Raw genomic sequence first — 15,450 nt, forward strand, 5'->3', positions numbered from 1 at the left:
TAGTGCCATAGGATCTTTTACAACTATCTGAGAGAGCAGACGGGGCCTCGGTTTAACATCTCATCCGAAAGGCGGCACCTCCGACAGTGCAGCACTCCCTTAGTACTGCACTGGAGTGTCAGTCTAGATTTTGTGCTCGTGGGACTTGAGCAAACAACCTTCTGGACTCAGACTTAGTAATATATTCTAAATACTTCTATGTTAACTTCAGTCAGAAATATTTCAAACTGAGATGCTTTTAATGATATCCCTGGACAATTAGTGCTCCAAATAACTAGAAAATCCTACAACTTAATTAAAGAATCCGTCTATTTATGCCAGAACAGCTGGAAAAAATAGGTTAGTTTCCCCAAATGCAGTGACAGCACATTGTACAAAAAACTGTATGCGATAATCATCATATGATATATATATATATATACTGATCAGCAGGGACCTAGTTTTGAATAACTTTCAATAAGTTCTACTCGGCAAACATCTTTACTATGTGTTCAGCTGCATTCAGTGAGAACACACCCCTTTAGGAGTCACACTTGGATCAGGAGCCCAGTGAAGGTGAATAAGATGTGGATTGTTGCAATAAAGTTCCCATAGGGTGAGACCGAATGCCAGTCGGATTTAGCCCAGAATAGTGGCAGTGTGACATGTTGAGCTTTGGACTGGCAGGACACAGATTGGAGTCGTGAGATTCTGGTGTGATGATTTCCTGATCCGGGCAAAAGATGACAAAAGGCTGCACATTTCATCGTGAGCAGGGATAGGATAGCACTGTTCGATGGTCAACCACTAGTGTCCTGGCCTCGGCTTTAGCTGGAATGTGGTGCATGGGTTCGGGAGATCTGGATAGGCGACAGGAGAAAACTGAGGGGGGCCTTACAGTAATAACTTTGAACAACAGTAATGCTGCAATATAGGTGACTGTTAGATTTTCAAACTCTTCCTCCATTAGGCCCAGTCTTGTCCTGCAAGCCATTCTCCGCCATACTTTTTCCTCCTTTTGGAAGAGCAGCACCATGTAGATCAGTGCTCCTGTCCAGTCATCCAACAGGGTGGGCAAAGATGGGCAGTGCCAGTGTATCTGCCCCCTCAAGTGGAATGGCTCACTCTCAGGTTGGAACCTGACTGGAAAATGCTAGAATTCCCCCAATTCAGGCAATGAATCCGAGTGATGGGCAGCTTTGGGATTTTCCCAAGCTGATTCAGCCGGTCTGAGTGATGGGCAACCCTGGGAATTGGAGCTCATGGTTTCATCGTAAAACCATGTGCTCGCAAGTTACTAAGACCCCTCCCATCAGTAATATTATCAGTAAAGCTCCAGACGAGATGTTATGTGTCTGTTGTATCGGCAGCCCACTTTAAACATTCACTCCCTCCACCACCGGCGCACCTTGGCCACAGCGTGTACCATTTACAAGGTGCACTCGCCAAGACTTCTTCAACAGCAGCTCCAAAACCCGCGTCCACTACCACCTATGAGGACAGGGGCAGTGGGTGCGTGTGAATTCCAAGTTCCCTTCCAAGTCACACACCATCGTGACTTGGGAATATATCGCCGTTCCTTCATCGTCGCTGGGTCAAAATCCTAACAGCACAGTGGGAGTACCTTCACCACAAGGACTGAAATGAAGGAGGTTCACCACCACCCTCGAGGGAAACTAGGGATGGGCAATAAATGCTGGGTCATGCCAGAGATACCCACAACCCAAAAATGAATATTTAAAAAAAGCTATATGTTCTGGTTTCAGTTTAAAGTGCTAATGATACAATGCAGACATTTACAGAGCTATGCTCTTGTGCCATAATACTAATTACAGTGTTACACACCAGGAAGAAGCTGTTGCTGTATTTTGTGTCTCAACAAAATGTGCGCAGATTTCAAACCCGCAGTAATTCTGCTTCTTTGTGTGTAATGTGCAGTGACTCCCTCCCCTGGTAAATCCCAGCAAGGGCAGATTTCCTGGAATATTTTAGGACTGATAAGAGCAAGCAGAAATTGAATTTCTTAACTGATCCCGTTGCCTTTGTGAATTTGGAAAAGACAAATGTTCATTTGTACCATTTTGACATAAAAGTGTAAAAAAATCAATTAAAGAAAAAAGACTTGCATTTATATAGCGCCATTCATAACCTCCGGATGTCCCAAAGCGCTTTACAGCCAACGAAGTACTTTTTGAAGTGTAGTCACTGTTGGGATGTAGGAAACACGGCAGCCAAATTGCGCACAGCAAACTCCCAAAAACAGCAATGTGCTAATGACCAGATAATCTGTCTTAGTGATGTTGATTGAAGGATAAATATTGGCCCATGACACCGGGGGTAACTCCCCTGCTCTTCTTCGAAATAGTGCCATGGGATCTTTTACGTCCACCTGAGGGGGCAAACGGGGCTTCGGTTTTAATGTCTGATCTGAAAGGCGGCACCTTTGACAGTGCAGCACTCCCTCAGCACTGCACTGGGAGTGTCAGCTTGGATTCATGTGCTCAAGTCCCACAACCTTCTGATTCAGAGGCGAGGGTGCTACCCACTGAGCCACGACTGACACTCAAATTAGTCATACTCACTTACCTGTCAATTAAAAATAAATTCTTGATAACATAATTTGATAACTTGAGTATAATATTCAAATGGACCAAATCGTTTCTCATTCACACTCACTGATTTACACTTTTTTTTGTAATTGGGGTTAGGGGAGAGGATGCCTGTGCCCAGTGATTTTCGTCCAGCATTTGTGCTTGTCTTGAGGAACACAACACAGCCTAAAATGGGTTCCTTTTAAAGTGGCTTGCTTAATAACTATCAACGGAACAGTCAAAATGTGGTAAGTGTGAGGAAAAATAACACCTCATTTCTTTTCACGCCACCCAAAGGGTAACTGAACAGTTCTGTTTTGAAGGGTTGAGATGGAGGAAGGATAGGTTTTCTTGTTATCCAACTATCACAACGCAAACATTTTGTTTCCTTTTCTTTGCAGATGCAAATTGCAGAACTGCTGACAGCTCACGGCGCGAGTCTCAATGCCAAGACGCACCTGAAAGAAACGCCAATTGGTTAGTCACAGATGTAAGATTGGCGCCATTTGCCTTGCCCAACAAGGGACAGGTTAAGGCTGGGGCAGGGAAAGGGACCAGGGCTTTAATGCTCGTGTTTCCATAGGAATGAGGGAATTGCTCGACAATAAAAGACTGGGATCCATCTAGTTCACTTTCTTACCAACCTGGTCATCGCACAATACAACGATAATGGAGTTATTGACCAATCATAGCGATCAATCCCTTCTGTTGCTTCCATTGAAAATTCATTGAAAATATCAGTAATATCTCTCTCACATTTTTGGGTCTTTTCTGCCCTTATTCTGGATACATCAGCTTTTGTAGTTTAGACCAATCTCATAGGTGTGTTTAGCTTCTCACACCCTTGCAAGTATTTTTATTGGTCCTGCTTTTCAGAGAATTTCTGGTAAGGTGCCCAGGATAACAAACAGAAGACTTTGCTTTAAAATTTTCTTCAGCTATTTAATCTATCCCATGCCTCCAGAGTATCTTTCTAAAGCCTGCAACTAGCACAGAATGTCAAAACATAGGGCCTAATTCCAGAATTAATTGAGTGACTTTGTCGAACAAAAGATGAACCAATGAATAAATAACTCATACAATACATAATTATTTACAATCGCTATGTTAAAGGCTACTATCTCTGTAATCTCCTCCAGCCCTGCATGCCTTCAAGATCTCTGTGCTCTTCCAATTCTGGCCTCTTGCGTATCCTCAATTTAAATCACTCTACCATTGGCCATCGTGCTTTCAGCTGCCCGGACCCTAAACTCTGGAATTCGCCCCTAAACCTCTCCGCCTCTCTCCTCTTTTAAAATGCTCTTTAAAATATACCTGTTTGATCAAGCTTCTGGTCATCTTTCCTGATAGCTCCTTCTGTGGCTCGGTGTCAGAAATGTTATTTATTGCTATCGCTCTTGTTAAGCGCCTTGGGATGTTTTACTATATTAAATGTGCTATATAAATGTAAGTTGTTGAAAACAATGAATGTTTGCAATATATATGCTAAACTATTATTTTATAGTTAACCTTTATATACGTAGTTATTCTTGCCTATTTATAATCAGTAGGAGCCAACTGGCCTGATATGTCTCTTTGAAAACTCCAAATGAACTCAATGATTTGAACAGGCCACACTCTCAAATAATCCTCCAGTGTTGAATAACCATCAGCTAAATTTAAATTAACTGCTGGTCATATACACTTTTTTTTATTTGTTCATGGGATGTGGGCATCGTTGGCAAGGCCAGCATTTATTGCCCATCCCTAATTGCCCTGAGAAGGTGGTGGTGAGCCGCCTTCTTGAACCGCTGCAGTCCGTGTGGTGAAGGTACTCCCACAGTGCTGTTAGGGAGGGAGTTCCAGGATTTTGACCCAGCGACGATGAAGGAATGGCGATATACTTCCAAGTCAGGATGGTGTGTGACTTGGGGGGGGCACTTGGAGGTGATGGTGCTCCCATACGCCTGCTGCCCTGGTCCTTCTATGCGGTAGAGGTCACAGGTTTGGGAGGTGCTGTCGAAGAAGCCTTGGCAAGTTGCTGCAGTGCAACTTGTGGATGGTACACACTGTAGCCACGGTGCGCCGGTGGTGGAGGGAATGAATGTTTATAACTGAGCAAACCACACTATGCTCTTTTTTGAATATATCTTGGCTCCTTCCTCCAGCCTGCAGCCTTAGAAAGAACCAGAAAATTATTAGCAGCATTTGTTTTCAATTAGGACAGGGACATGGTTTTGAATGCAGCTGGTTTTGTTACTGAGCGATTTGCACAAATGCACAATGAACAAGGGGGAGAGAAAGGATTTTAGTTTTTTTTTAAAGAAAAAACTGGCTTCTTGTGTCTGGACTACAAGTTAAGCATTTCAAGACAGCCCACTGAAAAAACGGATTGTCCAATGCAAAAGCAGCCAGCCGGTAATCCTGCACAGATGGCTCATTTATTGAAAAGTCCCGACACCCACAATTTCTTTCCTGATTATATCGTATCTTAGAACTGTAATCTGGTCTCAATGGACAGATTGAGGGAGCCACCTCTTTATACTGTCTTGGCCTCAGCAACCTGTCTTTCTGTGAATATTACCAGAGAAGCAGCCTTGGAGGAGTTTACTCTGTACAGAAGCTGAATTAACATCGACAGAGGTACCGCAATTAATCAGGGACCGGGGCGGGTGATGCCTTGGCCGTGATCAAATGCTGTTATATTATTGCAATTCCATGAAATCCCAACACACTGGTTTTGCACAGTCAACAATGCTTCCAAGTGTAAATCATGGAAAGAAACAAAGAACTACATTTATATAACATCTTTCATGACCTCAGGACGGTCAAAGCGCTTTACAGCCAATTTGCGCACAGCAAAGTCCCACAAACAGCAATAAGGTAAATGACCATATAATCTGTTTATAGTGATGTTGGTTGAGGGATAAATATTGGCCAGGACACCGGAGAGAACGCTCCTGCTCTTCTTTGAAATAGTGCCATGGGATCTTTTAAATCCAGATGGGGCCTCGGTTTAACGTCTCATCCAAGAAATGACATATCCCTTGGCTCTGCACTGGAGTGTCAGCCTGGATTATCCTCAGTGTATCCATCCTCAATGTCATTTTTGAAAATCAGTTATAAAAGTCTAACACCTCCATCTTTTCTGCTGGCTTTCAGATTTTTCTGGATATTGATGTATATTTTAAGAAGACCTTGGTGTGACTGCAAGAAAGTTACCGAATGTTGCTCTCCCAGGATTTCACTGTCATTGGGCAATATTGTAAAAGGGCCTTTCATACTGTTGAGCTGGGTAACTCTTCCCAGCAAGCTCCCTCGATGAAAACAGCACTTTACTGTTCAAACAAAAGTCTTCAAAATTATACAGAAATATAACGGGGAAGATCTGAAAGATAAAGAAAGCATATAGCGTCTTTCATGACCTCACAACATCCCAAAAAACTTTACAACCAATGAAGTACTTTTTGAAGTGTAGTCACTGTTGTAATATAGGAAACGTGGCAGCCAAGTTGTGCATAGCAAGCTGCCACAAACAGCAATGTGATAATGACCAGATAATCTGTTTTTGTTATGTTGATTGAGGGATAAACATTGGCCTGGACACCGGGGATAACTCCCTTGCTTTTCTTCGAAATAGTGCCATGGGATCTTTTACGTCCACCTGAGAGAGCAGACGGGGCCTCGGTTTAATGTCTCATCCAAAAGACGGCACCTCCGACAGTGCAGCACTCCCTCGGAGTGTCAGCCTAGATTATATCGGCCGAAATCTCTAGTGGGACACAAACCCACGACCTGCTGACTCAGAGGCAAGACTGCTGCTCACTGAGCCACGGCACAAGTAGAAAGGAGAACATTTGAGATTTTTTATTCGTTATGTGGGATGTGGGCGTCGCTGGCAAGGACAGCATTTATTGCCCATCCCTCATTGCCCTTGAGAAGATGATGGTGAGTCGCCTTCTTGAACCACTGCAGTCCTTGTGGTGAAGGTACTCCCACAGTGCTGACTTCATTGTTACAGTTTGATACAACTGAGTGGCTTTCTAGGCCATTTTAGAGAGCAGTTAAGAGTCAACCATATTGCTTTGGGTCTGGAGTCACATATAGGCCAGACCGGAAAAGGACAGCAGATTTCTTTCCCTGAAGGATATTAGTGAACCAGTTAGGTTTTTACAACAATCCAGTAGTTTCATGGTTATTAGTACTGATACTAGCTTTTTTTTTTAAATTCCAGAGATATTTAATTAACTGAATTTAAATTCCCCCAGCTGCCGTGGTGGGATTTGAACTCCTGTCTCTGGATTATTAGTTCAGGTCTCTGGAGTACTAACCCAGTAACATAACCATTATGCTACCGTTCCCCTAAGAGACAAGCCTTTAAATGGTCCAGGGCTGTGCTGTACTGGTCTGAAATGGGCTAATGTTAATTTTCCATTGCAGATCTCTGTGACGACGAAGAGTTCAAGGTTTTGCTTCGACAACTCAAACACAAACATGAAAGCATCCTGAAGTCGCAGGGCAAGCACAAGTCATCCCTCAGCAGGAGGACCTCCAGTGCTGGAAGCCGGGGGTCAGTACAGGCACGCCTTCTAATGAAATCTCTTGCGCATGGCAATGCTCAGTCAGATCATTAAACTGCACGTCACCGTTTTTTGGGTTCTTCAGTCATCCTGGATTTTCCCATTTCCTGGGCCTCAGTTTGTCCTTATTTATTGTATGAAAATGGCCCTGAGTTACGTTGATTGCTGGCGGTGAACACCTACCACTGCTTCAGAATCCCTAATCGTCTTGATCAAGATGGATCCTCTCAAAGCAGGAGTGAGTGGGTGGATGGTTGGCTTGTGCCTCCTAATGGCATTGCGAGAGCCAGACATCGCCCTCCGTTGCTTTAGGGGAACACAAGAAAAGCCAAAAACAAGAAACGGAAGTTAGGCGTAACAAAATTCCTAGAGGGCTTGACGGGTAGATGCAGGGAGAATGTTTCCCCTGGCTGGTGAGTATAGAACCAGGTGTCACAGTCTCAGAATAAGGGGTCGGCCATTTAGGACTGAGATGAGGAGAAATTTCTTTGAATCTTTGCAATTCTCTACCCCAGAGAGCTGGAGGCTCAGTCATTGGGTATATTCAAGACTGAGATCAATAGACTTTTGGATATTAAGGGAATCAAGGGATATGGGTCAGTACAGGAAAGTGGAGTTGAGGCAGAAGATCAGCCATGATCTTATTGAATGGCGGAGCAGGCTCGAGGGGCTGAATGACCTGCTCCTGCTCCTATTTCCTAAGTTATTATGTTCTAAGCTCGTCCCTCTCGTACTCTAGTTCTCAGCCTAGCAACTGTGTCTTGACCGCCTTTATATCATTCTCTGCTACTTTCCCTGACACATCATTCCAGACATCTATCACTCGATGCACCTTTTTTTATTCGTTCACGGGATGTGTGCGTCGCTGGCAAGGCCAGCATTTATTGCCCGTCCCTAATTGCCCTCAAGAAGGTGGTGGTGAGCTGCCTTCTTGAACTGCTGCAGCCCGTGTGGTGAGGGTACTCCCACAGTGCTGTTAGGGAGGGAGTTCCAGGGTTTTGACGAGGAAGGAACGGTGATATATTTCCAAGTCGGGATGGTGTGTGACTTGGAGGCAAACTTGGAGCTGGTGGTGTTTCCATGAGGAAATTGCGTCTTGTTTGTGGGTTTTTAATCACTTTTCTGGACCCTTTAATTGGCTCGATTTTAAAATAATATTCAGGATTTAACTTACTGATATTCAGGTTTTACTTTATCATACCCGAGGGAAGGTGAATGGTTTTGCTCCCTCTTTAAATTATGCTTCTCCCTTTTGTTGAAATTGTGTCTCCTTGGAAAATCCTTGACTCTGATAGCAAGGCTTCAGGACTCTGTTAAATTAGCTACCAGATTGTATGTCAGAAGCAGCCTGAGGTTGATGCTCCCTCTCATTTCCCCTCCTTCCTGCAGCAAAGCAACTGGCTTCCCCTCCTGTCAGGTTGGCGTTGGACAGGCTGATAGCTTTCCGCTCTGTGATGTCACACTGCATCCGATTTTTCTCTAAGTGATCTCTCGCTGTTGCATTTATTGACTTTTTAATTGTTAGCCGTGGCTCAGTGGGTAGCACTCTCACCCCAGAGTTGTGGGTTCGTAGTCCCACTCCAGAGACTTGAGCAGAAAACTCTAGGCTGAGGGACGCACTGCACTGTCCGATGAGATGTTAAATCGAGGCTCTTTCTGCTCTATCAGGAGGATGTTAAAGATTCCATGGCATTATTCGAAGAGTAGCAGGGAAATTCTTCCCAGTGTCCTGGCCAATATTTATCCCTCAACCAACATCATTAAAAACAAATGATCTAATTATTAACTCATTGCTGGTTGTGGGACCTTGCTGTGTGCAAATTGGCTGCTGCATTTTTTTCACTGTCTGTAAAGTGCTTTGGGACATCCTGAGTTTGTGAAAGGCGCTATATAAATGCAAGTCTTCCTTTTTTATTTTAATTTATTTTCTCCAAGTTCCATGGGTGGAGGAGGCCCTCTGGTCCATCACTCAAGGAGCCATTCAGTGTCTGTATGCTGAGCAATGGGGGACGCTACAATTAGCCTCGGTCCCAGACTGCAGAAACAGAGGCGAAGAAAAGCAGGTCGTCACCGAATGACCTGTCCTGCGATGTGTGTATGGGTGGACGGGATTTTGCTTGACCGTGATGCTCTTCACAGTCAAACAGCTTCCCAACACTCACCGTCTCACAAAAGGAGTGGCCACCTGGGCATGGTACTGTTAGGTTGTCCTTTTCATATGCTTATCCACTTTCTTTTTAAAAGCTGCTATGAATTCTAGAAAGAAAGACTTGCATTTGTACTTTCATGACCACCGGATGTCCCAATGCGCTTTACAGCCAATGAAATACTTTTTGAAGTGTAGTCACTGTTGTAATGTAGGAAACGCGGCAGCCAAATGCACACAGCAAGATCCCACAAACAGCAGTGTGATAATCTGGTTCAGTGATGTTGCTTGAGGGATAAATATTGGCCAGAACACCGGGGGTAACTCCCCTGCTCTTCTTCAAAATAGTGCCATGGGATCTTTTATGTCCATCTGAGAGAGCAGACGGGGCCTCAGTTTAACGTCGCACCTGAAAGATGGCACCTCCGACAGCGCAGCACTCCCTCAGCACTGCACTGGAGCGTCAGCCTAGATTTATGTACTCAAGTCTCTGGTGTGGGCCTACAACCATGGATTTATGAAGGGGAAGCCATGTTTGACAAATTTGCTGGAATTCTTTGAGGATGTAACTAACAGGGTGGATAAAGGGGAACCAGTGGATGTGGTGTATTTGGACTTCCAGAAGGCATTTGACAAGGTGCCACATAAAAGGTTACTGTACAAGATAAAAAGTTCACTGGGTTGGGGGTAATATATTAGCATAGATAGAGGATTGGCTAACGAACAGAAAACAGAGAATGGTTCATTCTCGGGTTGACAACCAGTAACTAGTGGGGTGCCGCAGGGATCAGTGCTGGGACCCCAACTATTTACAATCTATATTAACGACTTGGAAGAAGGGACTGAGTGTAACGTAGCCAAGTTTGCTGACGATACAAAGATGGGAGGAAAAGCAATGTGTGAGGAGGACAGAGAAAATCTGCAAAAGGACATAGACAGGCTAAGTGAGTGGGCAAACATTTGGCAGATGGAGTATAATGTTGGAAAGTGTGAGGTCATGCACTTTGGCAGACAAAATCAAAGAGCAAGTTATTATTTAAATGGAGAAAGATTGCAAAGTGCTGCAGTACAGCGGGACCTGGGGGTACTTGTGCATGAAACACAAAAGGTTACTATGCAGGTACAGCAAGTGATCAGGAAGGCCAATGGAATCTTGGCCTTTATTGCAAATAGGATGGAGTATAAAAGCAGGGACGTCTGCTGCAGTTATTCAGGGTATTGGTGAGGCCACACCTGGAATACTGTGCAGTTTTGGTTTCCATATTTACGAAAGGATATACTTGCTTTGGAGGCAGTTTAGAGAAGGTTCACGAGGTTGATTCCGGGGATGAGGGGGTTGACTTATGAGGAAAGGTTGAGTAGGTTGGGCCTCTACTCATTGGAATTCAGAAGATTGAGAGGTGATCTTATCGAAACGTATAAGATTATGAGGGGGCTTGACAAGATGGATTCAGAGAGAATGTTTCCACTGATGGGGAAGTCTAGAACTAGGGAGCATAATCTTAGAATAAGGGGCCGTCCATTTAAAACAGAGATGAGGAGAAATTTCTTCTCTCTGAGGGTTGCAAATCTGTGGAATTTGCCACCTCAGAGACCTGTGGAAGCTGGGACATTGAATAAATTTAAGACAGAGATAGACAGTTTCTTAAACGATAAGGGGATAAAGGGTTATGGGGAGCGGGCAGGGAAGTGGAGCTGAGTCCATGATCGGATCAGCCATGATCATTTAAAATGGCGGAGCAGGCTCGAGGGGCCGTATGGCCTACTCCTGCTCCTATTTCTTATAGAAACATAGAAACATAGAAAATAGGTGCAGGAGTAGGCCATTCAGCCCTTCTAGCCTGCACCGCCATTCAATGAGTTCATGGCTGAACATGAAACTTCAGTACCCCCTTCCTGCTTTCTCGCCATAACCCTTGATCCCCCGAGTAGTAAGGACTTCATCTAACTCCCTTTTGAATATATTTAGTGAATTGGCCTCAACTACTTTCTGTGGTAGAGAATTCCACAGGTTCACCACTCTCTGGGTGAAGAAGTTTCTCCTCATCTCGGTCCTAAATGGCTTACCCCTTATCCTCAGACTGTGACCCCTGGTTCTGGACTTCCCCAACATTGGGAACATTCTTTCTGCATCTAACCTGTCTAAACCCGTCAGAATTTTAAACGTTTCTATGAGATCCCCTCTCATTCTTCTGAACTCCAGTGAATACAAGCCCAGTTGATCCAATCTTTCTTGATAGGTCAGTCCCGCCATCCCGGGAATCAGTCTGGTGAACCTTCGCTGCACTCCCTCAATAGCAAGAATGTCCTTCCTCAAGTTAGGAGACCAAAACTGTACACAATACTCCAGGTGTGGCCTCACCAAGGCCCTGTACAACTGTAGCAACACCTCCCTGCCCCTGTATTCAAATCCCCTCGCTATGAAGGCCAACATGCCATTTGCTTTCTTAACCGCCTGCTGTACCTGCATGCCAACCTTCAATGACTGATGTACCATGACACCCAGGTCTCGTTGCACCTTCCCTTTTCCTAATCTGTCACCATTCAGATAATAGTCTGTCTCTCTGTTTTTACCACCAAAGTGGATAACCTCACATTTATCCACATTATACTTCATCTGCCATGCATTTGCCCACTCACCTAACCTATCCAAGTCACTCTGCAGCCTAATAGCATCCTCCTCGCAGCTCACACTGCCACCCAACTTAGTATCATCTGCAAATTTGGAGATACTGCATTTAATCCCCTCGTCTAAATCATTAATGTACAATGTAAACAGCTGGGGCCCCAGCACAGAACCTTGCGGCACTCCACTAGTCACTGCCTGCCATTCTGAAAAGTACCCGTTTACTCCTACTCTTTGCTTCCTGTCTGACAACCAGTTCTCAATCCACATCAGCACACTACCCCCAATCCCATGTGCTTTAACTTTGCACATTAATCTCTTGTGTGGGACCTTGTCGAAAGCCTTCTGAAAGTCCAAATATACCACATCAACTGGTTCTCCTTTGTCCACTTTACTGGAAACATCCTCAAAAAATTCCAGAAGATTTGTCAAGCATGATTTCCCTTTCACAAATCCATGCTGACTTGGACCTATCATGTCACCATTTTCCAGATGCACTGCTATGACATCCTTAATAATTGATTCCATCATTTTACCCACTACTGAGGTCAGGCTGACCGGTCTATAATTCCCTGTTTTCTCTCTCCCTCCTTTTTTAAAAAGTGGGGTTACATTGGCTACCCTCCACTCCATAGGAACTGATCCAGAGTCAATGGAATGTTGGAAAATGACTGTCAATGCATCCGCTATTTCCAAGGCCACCTCCTTAAGTACTCTAGGATGCAATCCATCAGGCCCTGGGGATTTATCGGCCTTCAATCCCATCAATTTCCCCAAAACAATTTCCCGACTAATAAAGATTTCCCTCAGTTCCCCCTCCTTACTAGACCCTCTGACCCCTTTTATATCCGGAAGGTTGTTTGTATCCTCCTTAGTGAATACCGAACCAAAGTACTTGTTCAATTGGTCCGCCATTTCTTTGTTCCCCGTTATGACTTCCCCTGATTCTGACTGCAGTGGACCTACGTTTGTCTTCACCAACCTTTTTCTCTTTACATACCTATAGAAACTTTTGCAATCCGCCTTAATGTTCCCTGCAAGCTTCTTCTCGTACTCCATTTTCCCTGTCCTAATCAAACCCTTTGTCCTCCTCTGCTGAGTTCTAAATTTCTCCCAGTCCCCAGGTTCGCTGCTATTTCTGGCCAATTTGTATGCCACTTCCTTGGCTTTAATACTATCCCTGATTTCCCTAGATAGCCACGGTTGAGCCACCTTCCCCTTTTTATTTTTACGCCAGACAGGAATGTACAATTGTTGTACTTCATCCATGCGGTCTCTAAATGTCTGCCATTGCCCATCCACAGTCAACCCCCTAAGTATCATTCGCCAATCTATCCTAGCCAATTCACGCCTCATACCTTCAAAGTTACCCTTTAAGTTCTGGACCATGGTCTCTGAAATTACTGTTTCATTCTCCATCCTAATGCAGAATTCCACCATATTATGGTCACTCTTCCCCAAGGGGCCTCGCACAATGAGATTGCTAATTAATCCTCTCTCATTACACAACACCCAGTCTAAGATGGCCTCCCCCCTAGTTGGTTCCTCAACATATTGGTCTAGAAAACCATCCCTTATGCACTCCAGGAAATCCTCCTCCACCGTATTGCTTCCAGTTTGGCTAGCCCAATCTATGTGCATATTAAAGTCACCCATTATAACTGCTACACCTTTATTGCATGCACCCCTAATTTCCTGTTTGATGCCCTCCCCAACATCCCTATTACTGTTTGGAGGTCTGTACACAACTCCTACTAACGTTTTTTGCCCTTTGGTGTTCTGCAGCTCTACCCATATAGATTCCACATCATCCAAGCTAATGTCTTTCCTAACTATTGCATTAATCTCCTCTTTAACCAGCAATGCTACCCCACCTCCTTTTCCTTTTATTCTATCCTTCCTGAATGTTGAATACCCCTGAATGTTGAGTTCCCAGCCCTGATCATCCTGGAGCCACGTCTCCGTAATCCCAATCACATCATATGTTCTTATGTAACCATTTGACTCAGAGGTGAGTGTACAACCCACTGAGCCACAGCTCACCACAGCTTCCACCACTGTTTCTGGTAGAGCAATCCATATCCTAACAAGCCTCTGTGTGTAATGTAAAAATTACATTTCTCAAACAGGCCGTAGGATGGTGCAGTGGGATATGGAAAATGTCACGCAGGAGATTGTTGTCCTATGAGTGAGGCTAAGGCATGTTGTTGGGAAGAGTAAAGAGTGTGTTTTAATCTGTATCTAACTGTTCTGCATGTGAGCAGGAGTACTTAGTGACGGTGATGACACTGGGTTGGGCCATCACCGATCCAATTCAATCCCCACTCACTCAATGGCCACATACATGTACTTTCCAGTAGGGGCCACTAAATACATAGAATTACAAAGTATTTACAGCACAGAAACCGGCCATTCGGCCCAACAGGTCCATGCCGGCGTTTATGCTCCACACGAGCCACCTCCCACCCCTCTTCATGTAAACCTATCAACATACCCGTCTATTCCTTTCTCCCTCGTGTGTTTATTCATCTTTCCTTTAAACTTATCTGCCTCTACTACTTGTGGCAGTGAATTCCACACTCTAACCACTCTCTGGGTAAAGAAGTTTCTAGGAACATAAGAACAGGAGTAAGCCATTGAGCCCCTCAAACCTGTTGTACCATTCAGTGAGATCATGGTTGATCTTTGGCCCATATCCCTTAATACCTTTGGTTAACAAATAGCTATCAATCTCCGATTTAAAATGAACAATTGATCTAGCACCAATTGTTGTTTGTGGAAGAGAGTTCCAAACTTCTGCCACCCTTTGTGTGTAGAAGTGTTCCCTAATTTCACTCCTGAAAGGTCTGGCTCTAAATTTTAGACTCTGCTCCCTAGTCCTAGACTCCCCAACCAACAGAAAATAGTCTCTCTCGATCTACCCTATCTGTTCCCCTTAATAACCTGAAAATTCCCTGTTGGATTTATTTGTGACCATCTTCCTGAAATGGAAAATATTTCATTTTCCAGCATTAAGGTACGTCACCTTGAGAACAAAATTCATACAAATAATGTCACTTCAAGTGAGGGAAGCAAAATAAAAACATGAGGCTTGTGTCCTGTGGGAATCTCTGGATTAGTCCCAGTGAGTGCAATATCTATTCTCGAGTTCACACAATTAGTGTAGATCCAGGATATTACAATGGGAAGTTTTGTGCTAGCAGTGATGCAGGTATCCTGTTTCCTTTCAGGACAGTAGTGCGGAGAGCAAGCGTAACGGACCGGAATAATTTGTACAGGAAGGAGTGTGAGCAGGAAGCGATTATCTGGCAGCAGATGGGGCGGAAGGAAATCCTGAGCAGCGATGGAGAAGACAAGGAATCGTCCAAAGACCAGGAGAATGTGACCCCGGTAAAGACTTAAACTAAACTATTCACCTGTCAGAGGTGCCGTCTTTCAGGATGAGACGTGTCTGACCGCTCAGATAGCCGCGGCTGCTATTCCCGACAGGTTTACCACTGCCCTGCTCTTTTCCCCCGCCCGAATGTGTCTTATGTTAAAATGGCACAT

General features: G+C 44.4%; 1 protein-coding gene across 5 annotated transcripts in view; it reads left to right on the forward strand.

The window, feature by feature from the left end:
* Positions 1–15,450, forward strand: part of LOC139277617 (protein phosphatase 1 regulatory inhibitor subunit 16B-like) — a 172,179-nt gene that overhangs the window by 146,979 nt on the left and 9,750 nt on the right. For all 5 annotated transcript variants that reach the window (XM_070896324.1, XM_070896323.1, XM_070896325.1 and 2 more), the window contains 3 exons: positions 2,972–3,047; positions 6,990–7,119; positions 15,132–15,291. In XM_070896324.1, the coding sequence (XP_070752425.1) occupies positions 2,972–3,047; positions 6,990–7,119; positions 15,132–15,291 (366 nt within the window). The remainder of the gene's footprint in view (positions 1–2,971; positions 3,048–6,989; positions 7,120–15,131; positions 15,292–15,450) is intronic.

The sequence above is a fragment of the Pristiophorus japonicus genome, chromosome 12, assembly GCF_044704955.1.
Source record: "Pristiophorus japonicus isolate sPriJap1 chromosome 12, sPriJap1.hap1, whole genome shotgun sequence".
Taxonomy (NCBI): domain Eukaryota; kingdom Metazoa; phylum Chordata; class Chondrichthyes; family Pristiophoridae; genus Pristiophorus; species Pristiophorus japonicus.